The 23078-nt window shown below is 48.3% G+C and overlaps 2 protein-coding genes across 3 annotated transcripts in view; one reads left to right on the forward strand and one right to left on the reverse strand.

The window, feature by feature from the left end:
* The window catches only part of Men (NADP-dependent malic enzyme), a 154537-nt gene that overhangs the window by 59085 nt on the left and 72374 nt on the right, over window positions 1-23078 (reverse strand). For both annotated transcript variants that reach the window (XM_089572451.1, XM_089572453.1), the window contains exon 2: window positions 5280-5385. In XM_089572451.1, the coding sequence (XP_089428577.1) occupies window positions 5280-5385 (106 nt within the window). The remainder of the gene's footprint in view (window positions 1-5279; window positions 5386-23078) is intronic.
* Window positions 8927-10008, forward strand: LOC149360663 (uncharacterized). Its single transcript, XM_089569357.1, has one exon. It carries the CDS (start codon window positions 9347-9349, stop codon window positions 9914-9916), a length of 570 nt encoding a protein of 189 aa, XP_089425483.1. The 5' UTR covers window positions 8927-9346; the 3' UTR covers window positions 9917-10008.

Genomic DNA, 23078 nt, shown 5'->3' on the forward strand with positions numbered 1-23078 from the left:
GTTAGCGCTTGTATGCGTGGTTTCCTTTCTGTCTCTCGTGTTCCTTGTGCGCTATTGTTACATCATGATACTGAGTGATACAGCTCAATGCCGCACAAACTGGCGGAAAGTTTCTCGGAGAAAAGGTTCACTCGGGTCACCCCAGCATACAATGTATCGTGAGCGTCGGGGCACTATTACGCAGTCCAAGCACTCCGTACGCAGCTGCTGTCATGCTTTCACCCAAGGAGAGTGTCTAGACTAGATAAGAAGTCAATCGTTTCGCATCGATCGAAACGGAAAGGCGACATTTCCTATCATATATCGAGCGTTCATTCCGCTCGCCTTCGTGGGGTGCGTGTTGTGCGCTCGCTCGCTTGCCGCTTATCGGCGCACTTTGTCTCCTACGCCATTAGTATTCACGCCGCCGGGCGGTGCGTTCGTGTGGAATATTACCCAGAGTCCAGGAATCGGGCGTCTTTTAAACTGCTGTGCTGCCGTCTTCCGTCATCTGACCTCCTGGAACTGCTGCTCGCACTCTCCACGCGAGAACAATAAAGAAAGAAGGGGAGGAAAAAATTAGCGAGAAATAAAAATAAAAACAATGAAACCCCGCCCTGAACGAGGGAAACCCGTTAGATAGGTGGCGCCGAGCACGCGCCGCTTAGCCCCTATAGATAGGAGTCTGAAAGCAGCGCTGGACGGGGAAGACTACCTTAAGGATTAAAGTTTTGAATCGCTTCTTCGATTTCTTTGAAACTTGCGGGGCTGGCTTATATCACTGCTGGGATCATCTCTGCCAAATTTCATTATTCGGCTGATGCTTTCTTGAACACTGGGGCTCTCAGAAAAAAATGGAGTGATTTTCAATCTTGCAAGTCTATTTTTATAATTTCCTGTTTCTTTCAGTAACCAGTCAGCTTAGGAAATATATCGCTCCAATATTACTCGATGCTAGTACTGTATCGGGTTTTCTGCAGCGACATTTTGTGAGGATCACAACTGCGTGCTCAGTTTCTCTGTTTTTTTTTTGTGTAGTAAAACATGAGTTAATAAAAAACCAGAGTAATTCTTAATATGGCGACATTCTTGTAACAAATAGCAAAACTACGCAAACAAAAAATCCGTATATGTGTGCTCTGGACATTTCCGAGGCCACGTAACAAAAAAAATTGGAAAAATTATCTATCTTTTCCGAACGATACCTGTCCTAAGCAAGCATATTCATCCTTGTCATATAGGTTTCGTAACACTTTTTGGGGCTTATGAAATTTAGCACATATGGTCAAAGCGGTGGTACACCAGCACCGCAAGTTTCAATGAAATCGAGCAAGTGGCTCAAAAGTTAACTCTTTAGGGTTAATCACCACGCCCAAAGCAAAAGAAGGTGCAACGTGATGAGAAATGGACACGTTTCGTTTTCCCTGCACGGCCTTGGATCTGACGAACGGCGCCGTCAAGAGTCGGTTGTTTCCGGACACGCACGCCAGCAGGGCGAAAAGAGAGGCGTGAACTGGGCAAGGACGCCGGCAAAGAAAAGCGGTTGCCGCTGATCGGCCGCTTGCCGACCACTCCCGCTCTTTCCGAACGAAAAACCCGGACGACAGAGAGCCGCCGCCGCTTCTCGCAGTTAAGCGCTGCGCCAACTTTTATTTATGGCCGGTAAACGAAGCGGGCAAGGTTTTAAGGCGACAGCCTTCAATGCCTCATACTGTCGTCCGTTAACAAAGCGTGTCACACCCGTTTAACTCGGGAACTAAAAAAAAGATAGAAGAAACAAATGGTTGCTTCAGATAGAGGAGGAAAAAAATGAACCTAGAAGCTACGTTTGGTGACTGTAGAGTAATTAGTTAATTAAGTACATTCGAAATGACGAAATTGGGTCGAAATAGCGCGGACGTCGATATAGTCACAGGAACTGTGCGACGTCACATCGACCCGAAGTCGTCACGTCATAGTGAAGATTGTCGCAGAATGGTCGGAAAAACGTCGAATTTGTGTCAAATTAGTTTGAAAGATATGTAAATAAGCGTAATTAACACTTAAGATCCCCGAAAGATGTATAATTTGGGCATCGATATAGCCACGGGAACGGTGCGACGTCACATCCACCGGAAGACGTCACGGCATAGTCTGATGGCGTACAATACTGCGAGGAAATCAGTGGCCGCAGAGTAGTAGCACCTCTGAGCTTGCTGAGGTTCTAACGGGTTCACCACAGGATAGGTTCACCACACGGGTTCACCACAGGTTTTCCAGCGTCAGCTCGCTGTCATTAAGCGATAATTGATCCATCCCATGCAGCGCTGTATGTTTCTTACATTACATTTTATCAAACCCTATTATCATACGAAATCCACCCATTCATCAATTAATCAGATTTCCCGCGTGAAGCCAGCATCAGCCAGCAAAACATAGTGTAGAGTAGGCAAGCGTAGCAGGGGGCGGCACAAAGTTAAGTGGGCGGATGATATTAAGAATGACATGTTTACGCAAAAAGCGTACTGGCGCTAAGAGACGAAGACAATACACAGTACCAGTTTAGCACCAGTACGCTTTTTGCATAAACATGCCATGCTACAACCAACTAGCTCAAATCAAAGTATTGCTGAGATTAAGAAGTTTGCGGGGACATCTACGGTGGGCGCAGCTGGCCAATGACAGGGTTGATTGGAGAGACTTGGGAGAGGCCTTTGCCCTGCAGTGGGCGTAGTCAGGCTGATGATAATGATGGCCTTTCCTAACCCTGACCATAAGGTTGATCTATACGAGAAAAAAAGTGACGATCTTTCTGTTTGACTTGCGCCACTGTGACGTCAAAAAGCGAGTTATTAATAAGCGCTTCAGTCTCATCTCTTGCTCAGCTTGTCTCAAGTAAACTCCAAAGATTCAAAATTGTTCTGGAGCCCCTCTACTACCACCGAAAGGGGACGCAAAACACTGTTATTTGTTTTTCTTTGTCCACACCCGTACGAAATGAAAGTTAGATTCTTGTATGTGCAGGTTAAGGCAACGCTGAGGTCACTACCTAATCGCATACCAAAGTGGCTTCAAACCACACTCAGTGAGTCAATCACGTGTTCGCAGTGCACCGGCAGCTTACGTCAGCTCTCGGCCGCACCTTGCCGCGAACCTTGACACCAAATCGTATCGCATTCTCCAATAAAGGGTTGAACACTCAAAGCCCTTCGCCGTTTGAGTCACGACCTTCCAGACGCTTGCTACAGTACAGCGATACACTGAGTAATTACCGCGGTGAGCGCAAGGGAGACGAATTATGCCGGGAGGCAGCACTGGATTCTTTCAGGCAGGCGCCTAAGATAAAAAAGAAAACCCTTGACGAGGGCTGCACGCACCCGAATCTCTTTGCGCACAAATCAGCAAGATAACAGTATCGGACAATATACTGTGATAATAGTATTATGGATATTATATACCATATAATATTCCAGACACATCAGGACACGCATTCATATGTTTGATTGTTATGTGGTATTTTATACCATATAATATCCAAACGCTCGGAAAGACACTAGAACAGCAATCCGCTACTGTCACAATAGGCGCTTGGAGCATACAAAAAAACGACCTGTAGTCAAGGGTTCGACGAAAATTCGTCTGGTCAGGCATAGATTAGTTGAAAAAATTCAGGGGGGCACTTTGTTGACCTACAGTGCGATGAGGCGAAAGCCTTTGCGTTTGGGAGGCATCCGTCTGATTCGACGCCTTTCTGCAAACACTCCCCAGCGTCCTAGAAACTACATATGCGTTGGCAGGAAGTAGCACAGTAAGTAGCACAGCCATTAGCACGCTCAGCTGCGGATCGGAGTGATGGTGGTTCGAATCACATCGTGCACAAAGATTTTTTTCTGGTCTGACTAGAAAAGCGTGACAACCTTCTGTCGACAACGATGCGGCATTAAAGGCTTTCGCCTTAAAAAGAATTTCAGTCACTGACCAAGTCAAGCAATGAAGAATTCTTCATGCTTGACTAGGTCAGTGACTGCAATTCTTTTTTTTTTTTTCAAGAAAACGACATGTTAAACTAGCAGCACTTTACCGTACGTAAGGCCCGAATCCCCAACTTTGAATGGCGTACGAGTGGCGCAGCGGGTATACGATCGGGCGAGTACATGCTTTGCAACGCTGCCAAATGAAGTAACAGCCTGTCTAAAGCTACGAGCACTGCAGTCTTTAAACGTGACTCTGCAGAAACGTGGAGTCTTTCGGAAAGAGGAAGCATGACCGAAAGAAATGGCAGAGACGATGGAGCGCGATTTTTGCGTTCCGAGTGGCGGGCACACTTCGAAGACACCCGCACGGATGTCTCGCCAAGCTGCTACATTGCCCTTTAATATGAAAAGGGGACAGAGTCCGAGCGTCAAATTATTAATTGCGCCATAATTATATGTGACAACCATACTTTTTTTAATGTTTTGTGACTAGTTTTCCTCGGAGCATAATGTGCAGTCATCTTCAACTTTAGTAGAAAATTATCAAAAACCTCCTCTTCTTGCGCACGCTGGTTGTTCCCTTTTATACTGAACGGCCCTGTGCATACTTTCCTTTGGCTTCATAGTAGCCATGCACACAAAACACGAAGCCAAACGGTTCATTCAATGCCAAGGTGAAAACCGGTGCTCTGAAACGGCAAGTGGATGATTCCTTAGTCGCAAGCCACCTCACAAGCAGCTATATTTACTTCGTTTGTAGGAGAATAACTGTTCTCAAGCTACAGCTCTGCACTTCCGAACGTGCCTGGTTGCCTTCAAAATAAAGCGGCAGTGTTAATTCGACTAAAAGATGATGCAAAGCTACCGAAGCATCTCTCAGAGATGTCGCGTCGGGCGAAGCACGGCTAGGCGAAAGGGACGTTTCCCTCGGAAGAAAACCCCTTCACTGCTCCTAAACTCCGCGTTAAAGGGTCTAATGAGACATCGAAAAGTTTTCTTCATTCTCCACACGCGCAAAAAAAAAGGAGGGAGGGGGGGGGGGGGCGGCCAGTACGTAACGCATTGTGCCGTTTTGTATTCCAGTGTAGTCCCATACGCAAATATTTTGACGCCTCTATGTTACGACGGAGCCGCTTTGCTGAACGCAGTTCAGGTGCTGCTTAACAATGGGCAGCCTGGTTCGAAACGTGTCGGATATATTCTGACTTACGATGACGTCGCTGCCAGGAATCTTTGCCACAGCGACATGCAATTTTGTATCGGCCTGCAATCAGTCCTGTTTCCCTGCTAAAGCCTGTAGAAGCCGCGCCCAAAAACCAACCAATGAAGGAGGCAGCAGGCACTCACCTTACAGATCCTCGGGTCCCTCAGGTAGTCCATTCTGCGAGCGAACTTCGGACAGCCGACGATGAGCGCCCCAGTGGTTCCGCTCCCGGTCCCGGCGGCGCCGTTCCTGGAACAGTGTTCGCAGCACTGAGTCTTGCCGTTCGCCAGACCCATGGCTTCGGCGGACGGCCGCAATCACGCACGCACAACACACACACGCACGGAACGATGCAGAAGCACGCGGGAAAAAGACGGCGAGCTAAACACGTCCGCGCTGTTGCCACAACGCCCGCTGAAGCTGCGCAAGCCTCGCTTTGGGTGCGCCCTCTTCCAAGAAAGCGTCGCCTTCCTAAACCGACTTGTCCACTGGCGAACGGAGGACTCGCGGCGAAGACTTGGACACGGAACACCACAGGAACGTGCCACTCTCAGTGGCGCACGACGATCGATACGCGATCCGTCGCTGTGGAAGGAAGCAGATGTACACGTCAAGTATGTGCACACGCTGATACAGGGGCGGTATAGCTGATGGTCAACGTTGATGCTGACGACAAAACTCTTGAAAACCTTCACAGCTCGACTTCCCAGCAGAAAATTATGGTTTCTCGTTTCGCTTAACCAACGTCCGCTTCGTCAAACGAGAGGACTCCAGACGGAGGCCGACGAACGAATAGCAATAGACTGGGTCGTGTCACCGCGCTGAAGGGACTCGCGCCTGAGAGGCGAGGACGATTAACGACCGTCCGAAGAGCGAGAGCTCCACCGTTGCTACTACTACTACTACGCTCGCGCGCTCACTGCGAGAGACCGGAACGGTACGCACGATGACTACGCGGCGGAGGATGTGACCAGAACGAGGTTGTTGCCGGCGCTGGGTTTCGGGTAAGGAGGCGAGACGAAGGCGCTCTCCGAGATAGCCGCCGCGTACTGCTACCGCGCTCCGTCGACCGGACACCCTCTCCACCCCCCCACCCCCCCTTCTCGGGCGAAATACACCGCAAAGCCGGCAGTACACGCACGCGCGCTGTCTAGCCGTGTACGGTGCCGTGTGTGTACACACACGTCTAGCGGCCGCAGCCGAGCGTGTCTGCGTAGTAGAGCTGCGATGCCCGCGTGCCCAGCTGTACGCTACGCCTTCCACTTGATGTCTGCTGTCGGGAGATGGCGTTCGCGTGAGAGTTCGTACTTGGAAACGCGTGAGTGACATCACGGAGGCCGACATCATCGGGTCGTTGCGTGGAGATTCAGGAGCCGTGAACGACGGGTGTACTTACACACACGGGCAACATGGCGGCTTTTCAGTGCGGAAGCGAACACGAGTTGGATGACGACCACTGCCGGACGCGGTGCCTGCTGCGCGAAGTTCTACATCAATCCCGGTTGCGCATTGTGCTGACTGCGAGTAGGCGGTGAGCTTGCGCGCATTCTCGACGCTGTCAGGTATTTTAGTTTTCCGCTAGGAAGGAGGCGTACAATAGAAGCAATGGAGGTAATTGAGACCAGGCGCCGTACTTTGAAAAGGTTCTTTTCAAGATTATTTTCTGCGCAGCCGTTGGCCGATATTCGCTGTGAGGGATAATGGGTAGCAAGCAATTTGTTTCGACCGCTCTAGTATCAATGGCCGTGTTGAGCAGTGGCCAAGGGCAAAAGAATCAATGGCGGAAACGAAGGTGTTGCAATATAACACCTACGGATGCCAGGAAATGGGCGCTGACCTTCCGCACTTCTCAGAAGCTCAAAGACACCAATCAACAAGTGCGGAAAACGGCATCCAGTGGTGTACGAGTACCCACCGGAGAAAAAATAGAAAACATGTAAATAGAATTTGTAAATAGAACCTGTAACAATATATATTTGAGCGCTTTTCACATGGACGAAGCAATCAGCAACGAAAAGTTGAGCTTTGCTACACTAGTGGACATGCATAGTATCAATAGGATGCCTTCCAGACTCACCCTCCGCCAGGCGTTCAGTAGTTTTCCGAGTACTAACCTTAGTGGCCCGAAACACTTTTTATATCAAGCAGTCAAACCGCAGCCCTTCCGTAAACCTTCAGTGCAACTGCAGCGGGGACAATCGTCCACGTTAAACGTCTTGCGCACAATATTAGCCCTTTAACACAGCCCAAAAAAATGGTAGGGTTCTAACGCACTTAAACCAAGTGGTTGGCTCATGGTTTTGCTTTGCTGAGTCGTCGGCACGTCTCGCGACGATATTAGACTCGGGTTACGCCCTGATCGGGGTTAAGCTGATCTGGTCTGTTCGCGCCGCTGATGGAAGTTGGTGAAGACGACTATGTGCAATTCACAGCGCGAGAGTGTGTTGCAATTTAACACGAGGTTGTTGCTGCGCCATTATTTAGAGGACAACAACAACAATAACACGAGGTGTTATCGGCTGCGACGATAGCAGACAGGTAGTCTGTATGCCTCTCCAGAAGGCAGATGACTCAGGCACTTACAGAGTATTTGTTTCCTGTACCGTTGTATCAGCAACCTTTTCTGGAGTTCCATGACACCAATGTTTCAAAACGTGTTAACCGAATGTGCATTTCTTCTGCTGCAAAAACGTTCTTCTTTAAACTGCATATATCAACGCAGCCTGTCAAGGCATGGCTTCATGCTAAGGAGATGTTTGTTCCATGGACAGTGAATTGCCGCCTGTGCAATGCGCAAGACACCATTGGCCATTGTTTTATTCTGTGCAATGATGCTGTGTTCTTCAGGGACATATTATAGCGAATACTTGAAAAGGATATTGAAATCACATCCTACAGTATCCATTTTTCGCCTGCGGAGAAAAACTTGTTTCATGTGATCTATTTATGTTGCTGGGACTATTTAGTGCCTGGAAGAGTTGCATGATGGACCACCACGCCGAATCACCGCGGTCGTCGAAATCTTTGTTCCTTCAGCAGTGCGCTTTGGTGCGGGGAGTATATGCTGCCCTGCAAGAGCCGCCTAGCTGGCTCCCCTATCTAGATGCATGTGCGTGTCTCCCAGACTTTTAATGTTTAGGAAGGTGGGGACGTGCAGGGGTATGGTGGGCTCGTTTTACACAGCCTGGTGTTTCGTCGCATAAGCATACTCAGATTTTCCCATTAGGCACTATTTCCATGCAATCAAGAAAGAAGAAAAAACTGCGGCGATAATGTGCTATAAGAACTCCTATACAAGGGTAATTGTTAATCAGGAGCTAACGAAACCAATACCACTAGAAGCATCTGTTCGTCAAGGATGTCCACTGTCTCCATTGTTGTTTGCCCTATATCTGGAACCCCTCTGTCTCAGTATTATTAACAACGCAGCTATCCGCGGTTTCTCTCTGGCTCAATGTGAAGTTAAAGTTTTAGCTTACGCTGATGATGTCGCCCTCTTTTGTTCTGACAAAAAGAGTGTACTTGAGGCTTTACACTTGACTAAACAGTTCTGCGATGTATCAGGCGCGGCTCTTAATTTAGAGAAATCCAAAGGCTTTTGGTTGGGTCATTGGGGAACTAGGCCAAGCCAGTTCGGTGGCATATGCTGGGACTGTAGCCCTCTTGAGTACCTAGGCGTTCCGCTGCACCAAGTACGCAACTGTACAGCCTACTGGGATTCACAGATTGTAACTATACGGCGGCAAACACAGGCTTGGATGGGTAGGGAAATCTCAGTGTTTGCGACGGCACAGGTCTGTAACATATTTTTGTTTGCAAAGCTCGCGTATGTCCTTCAAGTCCTGCATTGTGCGAGGAGGAAGGTGCAAGCAATACACAGAATATTTGCAACATTCGTGTGGCGCTCTCAATGGGAGCCCATGAGGCGTGACAACTTGTTCCTTCCCTTAGAGGGTGGTGGAGTGGGCCTTGTTCACCTGTTCGTGCATCAACTTGTTTCCCGTTTTTTCTTTTTCAAATCGGCAAACCACCCGTTTCTGGTAGCTGTGCTCATTAGGCGGCTTAGTTTTCATTTGCCTTACTTATTCGCACCGACTGTGCAGGCTCGTGAGGGGTCTTTATGGGGATTCCTTAAGGAGGTTGCTGACACTTTCATTTCCTCACTGTGCGCTTCTCTTTAGATTACCTCTATAGCCTCTCGAGAAAACAGATGACCCAGGCTCTCACTGAGTCTTTGTTCCCTGCACCATTGTATCGGCAGCCTTATCTGGGGTCTTTGGACATCAGTGTTCTAAAGCGTGTTAGGCGGATGTGCATTCAGGCAGTCGCTAAAACGTTCTTTTTCAAACTACACACAGCGACGTTGCCTGTCAAGACATTTCTTAATGACAAGGAGATGTTTGTACCCTGGAATGTGAATTGCCGTCTGTGTAACGTGCTTGAGACAATTGATCATTGCTTCATCCTGTGCCGTGATGCCATGTTCTTTTGGGACATACTACAACGAACTCTTAAGAAGGACATTGAAATTACACCATACACTATTAGATTTCTGCCTGTTGGCAAAAACTCTGTTGTGCCTTATGACCTGTTTGTGTTGATGGGACTATTCAGTCTTTGGAAAAGCCGTATGATGGACAGAAATGCCGAGCCACCAAGATCGTCCAAATCTGTGTTTCGTGAACAGTGTGCTTTGGTGAGGAGTGTATATGCTGCACGCGAAGAACCTCCAAGCTGGCTGCCGTGCCTAGATGCATGTGTGTGCCTCCCTGAATTTTGATGTTTTGATGGGGATGCAGTGTTGAGTTAGGGCTATGGCGGGCTCCTATTAAGCAGCCCGGTAACTTCAGACGCGAACCAGTTTCCTTGAAGTTTTCCCCCTTTTTACGGAAGTTCTTCCATGCAATAAAGAAAAAAAATAGTGCTCTCGTGCAGTGGCCAGCGAAGCTGACCTGTTCGCGCCGCCGCGGGTTCGAATCCCAGTCGCGGCAATATTTATTTTATTTATTTATGCAAGGTCAAGATCAAGGCTTTAGCGATGGCCCGGCTTTTGCAGCTTTGGTTGCGAAGTACAGCTTTGGCTCAAAAAAAAAAAAGCTTTAGTTAACATCTCGTAGGAGTCACTTAAGCCAGGTCTTGCGGGCTAGTAAAGAAATAATTTACTACTTTCCTGGTTTCTTTGCAGCAGTGTTCGGGTGCTAACTAATTACCAACGTCCGTTCAAGCTTAGCAAAAAACGTCTTCCTCACGTCTCACAAGTCTATTTCGTTTAAAAAGAGTGTGCAAACTTGCACAAGCACAGATGCCCGTGCCGCAGCCAGCAAATATTCGCCGCCAAACGCTCCATTCGTTGAAGCACATATCAATTCATACATCCGGGCAGCGCCACTGAAATCCCTGAATAAGAAAAAAAAAACGTCAAAGCACTAAATGCCATGCTGGACGCCACCCACGTTAGAAGGGAACCGCGCGCACCCATTTTCCATACAGAGGACTCTGATTTTTCTCATTGCGCACAGCAATCCTTTCACAACGTTCCCTGGCACGCCCCCTCCATAAACGCCGGTACGCCGCCTTCCGAAAGAATTTGTACACGCGACTGCACTACTGCGGAAAGTCGGCCCGCTTGGTGCACGTCCATGCAAGTGCACGGGCAGGAAAAAGACGCAGACACAAGATAAAGAAGTGCGCTCCTGGACCAGCAGTCGTCTTGTTTCCTTTTTTTTTTTCTCTTTCTCGTCGGCTTAATTTTAACGGGACGGCACGCTACCGCCGCCTTGTGGACGCCGTCGAACATCGTTCACTAAGTGACCAAACTACAACAACCGAAGTGAGCGTCGCAGCGTCGCGGGGGGCGCCTCGAAGCAACGCACTACCCTGTTTAATGAAATATGCAAAAGGCAACTACGCGCCAAGTTCACGCTGGCTGCAAGAAGGAGCATGAATGTTTTAGGCGGGGCAATCAGGAAGGACGCACAACGGCACTGAACGAATACAGGCACCCCCGGAGGCACTAGGAAAAGCAAATTTCTAAGAACGCCCTAGCAGAGCTTTGGAATGAATAATGACGGTATCCAGTTCAGATTTAGCAAAAGTGCCAGTGTAGATGTTTGCGATCGGTTCATAAAAGTACAAAGATACAGAACATGAAACGTAAGAGAGAAAAGATAAAAGAATAAACAGCATATAGCAGTGATGTTACGATTTCTTTATCCCCGATTAAGGCGTGTCCATGATCGCCGTTTTGCCGCAGTGTGCTATCTGATTCATTACGTTCGCTCGCAGTTCCTCACAGCGTGGATTGGGTGTCCGTCGAAAGTAAGGAAGCTACTGTGCCGCTCCTTTTCACATGGAGTTCTCTTCATCCATCGGAACACCTACTGACAGCACGCTGCACACACACCTGTTCAAATAATATTTCGCACACAAAGAATATACGCATATATACAAAAAATACCAGGCTTTTCTCGCGCAGAGGTAAACCGAAAAACAATTCCACCTATTGAGGCTCATGCAGAGACCTGATCCTGACATAGAGACAGGGTACCAATCTCGATAATCATTTGTTTGTTTTTTTACTTATTCGTTCATGCTACGCCTGATTTCTCTCCGCATAAGCACTGTACACAAACACACAATCATGCTTATGTTTTGCATATACTAGCCACGTGGACGCACATCCAGAGCGCTCCATCCGCACCAAGCGGACAGTCGTTCCGCTGGCTACTGGAAAGTAGTACCGAGTTCCTAACATAGAGCCCGGCTTTCTGAACATAACTGTAATCTTGCTGCTAAAAGAACTATAGTCAGCCGTTCAAAACGGAGGTTGCCAGGCAATTAGCATTTCAGCGAATTATAGGCGTGCGCACGCCACCACTCGACCCAGAACTCTTGCACTCTGCGTAGCTGTGCCTGACTTTCTGAGATACATCCGCACCAATCCAGTCTTTAGACTATACGTACACAGGGTAATGGTGCACGATCTCGTCCTGCTCAGTACGTGCGACGATGTGCAGAAAAGAATTGTGATTTAAATGCCACCGGTCTTCATTGGATTGAGTAATTCACGAAGCCATTTCCTGAACCGCACCCTTAACGAATATTATGCGCTCTTGATTTTATTTAACTTTGGAGCTGCAGCATGCAAATAGTTTTTCAGTGCATTAAACTAAAATTAACAGCGTTTTTTGTGTTTTTGGAACAGCCCAGTGAATAGGTTGAGTGAGCGGAATTCCAAAGTTATGCATTAAGAAATGCACTTTGCAGTTGTTGTGTTGAGTTTTATGGCACATAAGCAAATGAGGCCATCATGTGCCAAAACACGAGGTTAAACAATTGTTTGTTTGTTTATTTATTTGGTTATAATTTCACCAATCCATACTTTGTTAAAGACAGTTGTTTCTTTTAAAAAACTAAAAATGCAGGACAAATCAGCCTGAGAGCAATGTGTGACGGAATGGTATGGACTGATTGTAAAACACAGCAAAATGCTTTTCCTCAGTGTTTCCAGTTTTTTGGACAAAAATAAAGCACGGTTTACTCAGCTCATTTCAGCCTGATTCGTATAGCGGCTTGTTTTGTTTTCTCAGTATGATGCTGTGTGCAAGATGTGTGTGCCTTATACGAAGACGGCAAGGAGTCACTTCCCTTAAACTTTCCTGGTGTGAGAAAGACCTCCATTCACCTAAACTGGCTATACCAAGTGTAGTTTTGTTATTCGCTTCATTGTTCCGTACGGACTGCCATTTTATTTTCTTAATTTAAGATGTACTAAGTTCATGGAATCTTTAACCGCATATTTGCTTGCCGCGAGCTTGAGCAGCGCACGAGTCTGCTCTCTCGTTGCCTTTAATTCCTATGTGACTTGGTACCCAGCAGAGTTTGATGTTGTTTGGTTTGGTTTGGTTTATGAGGGAGAGAGAGAGAGAGACTCTTTAATGAAATGCAGAGAATTTAGCCGGCGTTTAAAAATCGCTGGCATGCTACTCTGCGTAGGAAGTGGAATTTGGGAGAAAAAGACAGAAGGAGAGCCGCGTGGAAGAGGTAAAAGAAAAAAAAACGAAGATAAAATGCGGCCATGAAATGGGTACTAAGGATGCAATGGCGAGTATTGATGTAACCTATGGAATGATGGAGCGCATAGTCCGACAAATGGGCTGACGAAGTTCACTGCATGAAGAATGCATGAAGGTAACGTGCAAGTGAATTTAGAGCTTATCTAGATGTCCAATGTCTTTTAAATATGTAAAAAGAAAGTTCATTGAAAGTCTCTGTTGCCTGAAGCAGGCTAAGGGACCTAAAACTTGGTCCATTGTTAGGGGCACTGGGCATAGCTTCTGCATGCAATGTTCATAGTACGCACGCTCGTTAGCATACGCAGGGCACACAAGTAGGATATGTTCCACAGTTTCTATCGAGGCACAATTGTCACAATGCGGACTGTTCGTTTGTCCAAAACGGTATCGCAAGCGGTTTGCATATGCAGAATTCAGACGAAGTCGGTGATAAAGTGTTTCCAGTTGTCGAGGAATTCTGGGTGAGAGTCTTGATCTAAGATGTGGGTCGATTGAGTGAAGAAATTGGTACTGATGTGTCGGCAAACTCCAAAGCCGATACGTTTCTTCGTAAGCAAAACTTTTAGCCATTTGGGACGCATCCGATTTCGTGAAAAAAGTTCGAATGTATCTCCGATGTTGATGGCCCTTACGGGCCGCTTCATCTGCTTTTTCATTAGCCAGAATGCCACAGTGATCAGGTACCCACTGAAATGTTATGCAGTGGCCTGCGGCAATAGCTAAATGATGTATATACCCGATGTCGAGGGAAACTGGCTGGTGATTCGTTTTCTTCAGCAGGTTGGCCAGGATCTGCAGAGATGCTTTTGAATCGGTGAAGATAGCCCAACGGCCGGCGGTTCGGCGCAGGATGTAAGAAACAGCTTCCTTAATGCCGTGAAGCTAATTAACGTCCCAAAGCGACTCAGGCTGTGCGGGACGCCGTAGTGGAGGGCTCCGGAAATTTCTACCACCTGGGGTTCTTTAACGTGCACTGACATCGCACAGTACACGGGCCTCTAGAATTTCGCCTCCATCGAAATTCAACCGCCGCGGCCGGGATCGAACCCGCGTCTTTCGGGTCAGCAGCCGAGCGCCGTAACCACTGAGCCGCCGCGGCGCGCTAGTTTTATGTTGTGTCCTTGAGCTGTGTCTGTTGCGATGTTTACGATGTCACCAAGAAGCGTAGTGATTGCATTTCTTGAGTCAAGAGTTGTGAGTACGCTTAGTGAGTCTGGGTAAATGATACTGTTTGCGATGCTCTCGTTTACTTTTTTTTTCTACGGCCACACAGACGGCGTAACATTGCGCAGTGAAGATGGAAAGGCAACTACCGTCCTTCTTGGAGATTACAGTTACTGCCACCGCCAGTCGCTCAAGGACTTAGAGAGAGAGAGCTCTCATCGACCAGAGAGAGCATCTGCATGTGACGCCAGGCGCCGGACAAGTTGCGTCAGCTACAGGAAGCGGCCAGATTGATTTCGGGCAGTGCATCCAAACACTGAAGCTGACAGTTTTTTGTTTTGAATGTGAAACAACTAAATGGTTACTCTTTTCCCTAGTTTCATCACACAATAGGTTGGTTTGGTTTATGGGGTTTAACGTCCCAAAGCGACTAAGGCTATGAGAGACGCCGTAGTGGAGGGCTCCGGAAATTTCGACCACCTGGGGTTCTTTAACGTGCACTGACATCGCACAGTACACGGGCCTCTAGAATTTCTCCTCCAAAGAAATTCTAGCCGCTGCGGCCGGGATCGAACCCGCGTCTATTGGGTCAGCAGCCAAGCACCATATCCACTGAGCCACCGCGGCGGCTCATCACACAATAGGTACTAATCAATCAGGTGATACGGAAATGCGCAGAATATAACCTAGCCCTACATATAGCGTTCATTGATTAGGAGAAAGCATTTGACTCAGTGGAAACGTCAGCAGTCATGCGCAGGCATTGCGGAATCAGGGTGTGGAAGAGTGTTATGTGAATATATTGGAAGATATTTATAGCGATTGCACAGCTACCATAGGCAGAAAGTTACGTGGGCGGATGAGATTAAGAAATTCCGAACCCGCGTCTTTTTGGTCAGCAGCCGAGCACCGCAACTACTGAGCCACCGCGGCGGTAACGGAGTGGATTCCAAGAGAAGGCAAACGTTGCAGGGGCCGGCAGAAAGTTAGGTGGGCAGATGAGATTAAGAAGGTTGCGGGGATACGGTGGCCGCAACTGCCAAAGGACAGGGTTAATTGGAGAGACATGGGAGGGACCTTTGCCTTACAGTGGGCGTGGTCAGGCTGATGATGATGATGATGATGATGAATCATCTGTTGTCTAATAATTTTCGAGAGCATGAATCAGAAAGAACTGAAACTATGTACAGCTTTTAAAAGCACCCTTCGAGGTATGCCATATTGCCGCGAATCTTTGTAGCGTTTGTTTGTTGTGTTTATTTGTTCATGCTTCAACTTCCATCGGAGTCGTCTGTGACGGGGAGTTAATCTGGAGCTGTTCAGTGCGATGGCCCTCAAGCCCGCGTATAACATCGGGACGTTAAATCACTCATTCACATTTACGCGCCGACGTAACATTGCGGGCTATTAGGCCAGGCGCAGTGCTGGGCGCCGCAATAATTTATACCTGGGGTTCCTCATGCGGTCCGCATTTTCTGCGACAATTTTTGGCGTTTAAAGCATTGGGATGTAATGCCGAATTCACTGTCAACAAGTTAATCAGGACCAAAATGCGATCCATCAGCCGCAGAGTATGCGCGAGTGAGGTTTTAATACTGCAGAGAAACGCAGGTTATTACGCGCTCATTCCGTAATGGCGCACCGTTCGTTCGCGCTAAAAACTGAAGGCCCGATAATGTGGAGGAGCACTAGGGGGCAGACCGAATCTCAGCACATCGCTTCGACTCCAGATGTAAAAACTTTCGGAGTGACCATTGATTTCTTAACAAGAAAGACGCGCTCCGCGGTTTGATACGGCAATGCACGTCGGCTTTTTCACTCGTAATCGCGGTTTTTCGTCCAGGGGAGGTAAACATAACAAATCGTGCTTTTTCAATCGGAGCCCCTTCCGAAATGTCCTCCAGCAAATAAGAAAAAAGAAGGCTCCCAAAAAAGGCCTAAACTACGGGCATCTCAATTCTCAAGTGAAAAATCATCCCTACACATCACACATCACGACCTAACTGCGTGCAGTCCTTTTCGCTTGCCGCTGAGTCCGTGCCTCAAAATAACTGGCTTGTAGGATCTTCTCGCATACCCATGAAATCATGACGTAGTCTGAAGTGAAAGTCTATCATTTCAAGGTGCAGAATCTTGAGCGCCGTTGAAGAAAGGCATCCATCCCGCGCTCTTCGCTCCCGACGACAACCCCTGATGGTGATCGGAGCAAGCTCATGGCATCACACCAGAGAGAGTTGCAGCATCAATATTCAGGTCGTGATGGTACGGTCTCAGTCGCACAGCGCAGACGCGCTGACCACTCGGATGTGGTTTAGCGCGTCTGCAGTGGAGACAGCAATCCAAAAAAATTCAGGGGGCACTTTGGCTCTCTAAACAGCTGCAAGGCGAAAGCCTTTCCTGGCGCACCCTGTGTCTTTTATTTATTTTTATTTTTCACATTTTTTCATTTTATTTTTAGTTTTGTTTAGTTCGTTATTTTACTGTTTTTTATTTTTTATTTCCCAGATTGTGTTTTGTTTAATTTTTATTTTTGTGTCTTATTTTTTGTTGTTTTTATTCTTATTTCTCGCATTTTATTTTTCCATTTCATTTTTACTTTCTATATTTTATTTTTTATTTTGTTTCTTTTCTTATTTTCATTGTTCTTTATTTTTCCTTTTCTTATTTTTACTTTTTCATTCCTTTTATTCTATTTATGAAACCCATGCACTCACTAGATGCGCCTTTATTCATGCTCGAACCTCGAGCCTTCGTGGCGAAGTGGTAGCGTCTCCGCTTCAAATGCCGAAGGCCCTCTTTCGATTCCCAGCCTCGACGCAGTTTCTTTTCATGTGGTGACGCCGAAACGCGGAAAAATCTGCCGACACGGCTGCTAACGACAGTGTGAGACATCAAAGACTTTCGCCTTAAAACTGCCTTCGCCGACGGAAAGGACGCCGCGTATCGCGCCGGGAACGCTGCCTGCCGCGCGCTACAGCAGCCACAACACTTCCGCTCCAATGCGCGTGACGTTGAATGCGGTCCCTCACATCCCCGCAATTCTAGACACAAAGGAGTACAGTAACGACCCCGGATCCCTCCAGCTGGCAAGGACCAGCCCCGGATTCCAAGCCGGGCGCGCTTAAATATAGATGTCGCGGGAGCTATACTAACTAACACCACGAGAAACACTGTATATACCTGTGCCACTCGTGGCGAGGAGCGCAATGCCCCTGCTGCTGGCGCGCGATGGGCAGGCAGTGTGCGGCGCGAGGATTTCGGCTGAGAGCGGTGATTCACCTTGTTAGAGTATGATGATGATGATGACAGATTCTTAAAGCGCAAGGGCATCTGTGGACAAAGAGCGCCATGGCACAAGGTATTTTTGTTCTGCTCAAGGTGGGGTCAATGACCCATTTCCCAAGCATTTCACCCTATAGAAGCCGAGCTTCAGGCCGGGGGAAATCTTGTACCCATTAAAGAAACCGGTGGGTACCCGGCGGCACTGGGGATCGAACCCAGCACCTCCCGAATGCGAGGCGCGGATGCTCTACCACAAGGCCACCGCTCAGTCTCTCGATACTGTGCATGAGAGAGAAGATAGGTGGCCCGACGCAATACGCAGAAAAAAGAACGTCGCTAATGTCACCGCCGACAGAAGCGCCAGAGACGACTACGTAGAGACACGCAGTCGCATGCACGTGAAAGCAGTCAGCGTGGAGAGGATGCCGACGTGCAAACTCGCTGTGCCGGGAACACGAGACAAGGGCGTCAGGATCACGAAGTGCACACCCGCGAAGCCGAAGCCGTCAGATGCAATAGACGGAGGCGAAACGCGTACACGAAGGTGCCAGACTTCCTTTCGAGCGCCAGTTCAACGTCAATGCGTTTTGCTTTGAAGGCCGCCTGTCGTTTAATTTCTTTTTTCTGCGCGGACATTAGTATCACATCTATTCAAAACATACCTCAGCGATTGTCGAGCAAGAGAAACACGAGCACCTGCTCGCACATAAACATTCAAATCGAACGCACCCAGTACGCGCCAATACAAGGCAATTAACACATCTTGCAATACAGACAGCCATTACGTGAAAGCTCACAAGAGCAAACTGCGAGGAATCAATATTGTCGATCAAGCGATGCCTACCGCAGCGACCTGTCTTGCAAGCAAGTCTGTTGGTCAATACAAATTATTTTCTGTCCGTGGTGATGAAAATCCGATTTCTGATCTCAACACAGAGGAGGCACCGGATGATGCAACACCTACGGCTTGGTTACCATAGTATCCCCGGGCTATCTCCCTGTCCTTGGAAGGGTGCTCCCAATCAGACAATCTGGCCCTTACATTCAAACACATCACCGATTACTACAAGGAGGACCACCGGCGCTACCCGGCCCCTTGTAAGGGTCTGGATCGCGCTGACGAGCGCCTCCTCATCAAAATTCTCACTAACACTGTACTGTGCCCGGCGGTGCTTAAACATTTCAATACATCCTTTGATGGCGGGTGCCAGTTCTGTGGGGAGGTGGCTGACACCTTCCACATGGTTTGGGCGTGTCAATCAAACCCATCTATCCCCCCCAACCCCACCATAGACGACTGGGAGGCGGCGCTGCTCGGCTGTCAAGACCTAAAGAGCCAAAAGGCCTTGGTTCAACGGACGCGGGCGGCGTTGCTTGCCAATGGCGCCCCGGAATAGGGGCTCCACCTAGTATTGTTACGGGAAAGGGCCAATAGAGTCCTACCCCAATCACCTTTCCGTAAAAATTTAATTGCCCATAAATGTTTTTCACCACCACCACCTGCGGCTTGCGCTCATCGGTACGACAGTTCCATGCACAAACTCGTTAATGTCAGCAGACGCCACGTGGCGGGGAGAAACTGGACGTATACAGCACGGGGAAAACGCAGAAGCATCAAAACGAATAACATCCCGAGTGATAGCTCCTGTGACGCACGCCAAAGAGGAATAAAATTTCCAAAGGGCCACCGCCAAAGGGACAAACATGTGAGGGGACCAAGACCAATAAAAATAAGCTTTCGTAACAAGCGGGAGAACAGCAAAAACGAGAGGGGTTTAGAGAAGTCGGCGAGCGTTTTGTAACGCAGCTCCAAGGTCTGACCGCTTTCAACGTTCGGCGAAAATTCGCAGATTTAAAAAGCACGCCACGTGCACAGCCGTGCAGTTGGCTCGGGTAGGAATGCGAAAGCTTCGTTACACCGAGACCCCCGAAGTGGGTCAAAGAAGAAAACCGAAGCGACACTCGAAACGAACGCGAGGCGGATAGGCTTCCAGAGCGGGGTGCCCCCCGTAATCCGCACGGTGACACTTTGTAACCGCGAAGCCCACCAGCGTTGCGAAAAGCGACCACATCGTGCCCACTCCTCAAGACGCGGAGAACGCAGGCACGCGGTATTTCGCCACGCGTGAGTGGAGAATGCGGCAAGCAAGAGAACCGAGCACGCATCGCAGCTTCCGTGCCGAAAAACGAAGCGAAACGGAACGAAATATTCGCTCGGCAGTTTATTTTTTCCTTCTTTCTTAGCCTTTGCTATGGCACGTGAACGACAACTTTTCGAATACAAGTCCTTTAGGTTTAGGTTTATTGGGGATTAACGTCCCAAAGCTACTCAGGCTATGAGGGACGCCGCAGTGAAGGGCTCCGGAAATTTCGACCACCTGGGCTTCTCTAACGTGTACTGACATCCCACAGCACACGGAGGGACGCCGCAGTGAAGGGCTCCGGAAATTTCGACCACCTGGGCTTCTCTAACGTGTACTGACATCCCACAGCACACGGACCTCTAGAATTTCGCCTTCATCGAAACTCGGCCACCGTGCGGCCGGGATCGAACCCACGTCATTCGGGTCAGTAGCCGAGCACCGTAACCACTGAGCCACCGCGGCGGGGCGAATACCCGTCGGAGACACCCTAGAGTTCGGCAGGGATCTGATGTGACGTCAGCGAATTCATCCCAGTCCCCTCAGCAATTGCATACTTCTTCCACACCCTCTTCCCTGCCTACTGTACCACCTCAGAACACCCCCCCCCCCCCTCTCCTTCGTCTACACAGTCTATCACTACATCTCGGATTGCCCACACCGCATCCGTGTACCGCCCATTAAAACACGCACTCCAAGCACATGGGAGACCGCACTTCTGGCCATACGAGCCGGTACGTGGACAACGCAAGCTTATAGACAAGGCTAGACTGGTGGGGACGGCCAGAGGTTTTTATCTTTGTTATTATTTTAGTTTATCCTCCTTTGACAAGGCGTCAAGTTCGGCCAAGGAAGCGCAAGGCATGGCACGGTGGACCGGCACGTATAAAAGCGGATCAGGGGTCAGCGAACGCTTTAAAGGGACACTGAACGCCACTCCATACAACATTTCTTCGTACTACAAGTTGCACAAATCTGTTGTTTAGCTCTTCCTGGTTATGTTAACTTTTTTTTTCGGCAGCAGAAGACACCTCTATTGCTAAGAAAATAGCATTTAAATATGGATCAATTGTTTTCTCACCACTCGATTCAAGCTCGTGACGTCAGTGCCGAAAAAGTACTCCGCGATGACCATTTACACGTGAATGTGAAATTGAAAATTTATTTCTCCACACACATTACAGTGGAAAAAGGGGACACTGGGCAAAAAGCTGCATAATGCAGCTTTAAGTAGCACCCAGTGCCCCATGAATACAACGACAGCAGTGTGTTTCGCGAACATCAGGCTGAAGTTGAGCTGAATATCCCCATCAAAACAAACAAAGAAAAAGGACAACAATAGTGTAACCCTGACCGCGTACACAACAGAGATGCACATAAACAATAGGAACAATAGACAATATAATACACCAAAGCTATTTACATTGATGCCACAATAGATTCGAAAATGCACATGACAGATAACTGTTTCTTTGAGATGTCTTCTATACAAACATTATTTGCTGCCAATGTGTTGAGGTAATTTCCTAGGTTATAGGATAAGGACTGTTTACGGTATAAAGTACGGCAAAAGGGCAGAAGCCAAGGTAAAAGACATCGGGTATTGTACACTGGTGTGTATTGATGTAGATTAAAGGTTGGAAGGAACAGTTGATTGTTTGTTTTAACTGCATTTTTGTATGCCCATAACAATATGAACGGGTGCAATATATCAACAGACAAAATACCATATTGCTTAAAGTAAGGAAACGCATGGGAATGCCATGGTACATTTGCAATCAATCTGACAGCACGCTTGTGTGCAACTAAGATCTTGTGTTTGTTATGTTTCGTTGTGGTACCCCAGACACTTATACAGTAGGTAATGAGTGGAAGTAAGTATGCATTATATATAAGAATCTTTATCTTTGTTGGAAGTGTGTATCTATGTCGACACAATAGAGGTGCAGCCTAGTTTCAGAGATCTGCGCGGACAAGGTGGCCTTGACGTCATCGCAATAAGCTTGTAAAAATGGCCTGTGACGGCGATACCTGTAATGTTTTTTTATTGCGAAAGCAATACTACTTTCACTTTCAGCTCCTCGCGTGGCGAGGTCGCGGTAGCTACCATTGACCTTGAGCGGCGCGCCTAGCGCTGTGACGTCACAGCTGCAAGAGCAGGGCTCCAACTTGTGCCGTCGCGAGGCGAGGCCGCGCGTGGTGGCTGCGCCCGCCGCGCGCGGCGCGGATTGGATGGCATTAGATTGGATTGGATTGGATAAAATTAGATTAGATTAGATTGGATTGCATTGGATTGTATAACCGATGCATCACCACAAGTCTAACCACAAGCACCACCACCAGCTACACTACCAGCTGAACCATGGCGTAGGTACGGATATTGCTTTCGCAATTACCGGGCTTAACCAAACTAAGCCACAGCCATTTTTTTTGCCGTCTCCAGGCAATAAAACCTCCGCTTTCCGCGAAAGAAGCCTCTTGGCTATTGAGTGTAAATAACCTATCGATAATGATCAACCTGAATTTATAATCCACGTCCCTTTAAATGCGACTCCAAACCTAGCGTCGTCGAGCAGACGCTACGTTTAGGCAACCAAGCCGATGCTCCGTATCTTCATGCATGGTCGCAGCACACGTCAGCGGCAGCGAACAATGCTGCTCGAAGCGGATCTCTATACCTTCGTGGGCGTCACTTTTTACTACTACACTCAGACGCCTCGGCGTCACTGCAGCGGTATGGCCTAACCATCGGCCGGAACCAACGTTGCACACCGGGGAAGCAAGCGGAAGAAACCCCGCTTGGTAACGGCGCCGAAGACTCTTTTTTTTTTTTTTACTACCGTCTGGCGTCGGAGTCCCTGGATATAGCATCGCGCGGTCACGGAGTGCAGAGCGACCATATCTGGCCATCCAGCGTGGAGCGGAAAAGCCACCCCTACAACTCGTAGGGGCCCCGACGTCGCCAGCCACGACGGGCCGGATTCCGTGAAAGCGGCCTCTTCGCCGAACGGAAAGAAAGAATGGAGAGGCGCTCGAAATTCTGGAACCAACGCAACCACGAGACATTCCGGTAAAAGATCCTGCTTCTCATATCGAGACGTAGCTGATTTAAATCATAGGTATGAAAGACGGCTCTGTGCAGACAAGGATGGTGCAGACAGTACCAAGCAAGACAGGTTAGTAGAAACATTTGCAGCAAGAGCACTAAAAAGTAAAAAGCGGAGTGGTATGGTATGGTATGGTATGGTATGGTATGGTATGGTATGGTATGGTATGGTAT

Source organism: Amblyomma mixtum, chromosome 2 (genome assembly GCF_055824585.1).
Source record: "Amblyomma mixtum isolate Tamu chromosome 2, ASM5582458v1, whole genome shotgun sequence".
Classification (NCBI taxonomy): domain Eukaryota; kingdom Metazoa; phylum Arthropoda; class Arachnida; order Ixodida; family Ixodidae; genus Amblyomma; species Amblyomma mixtum.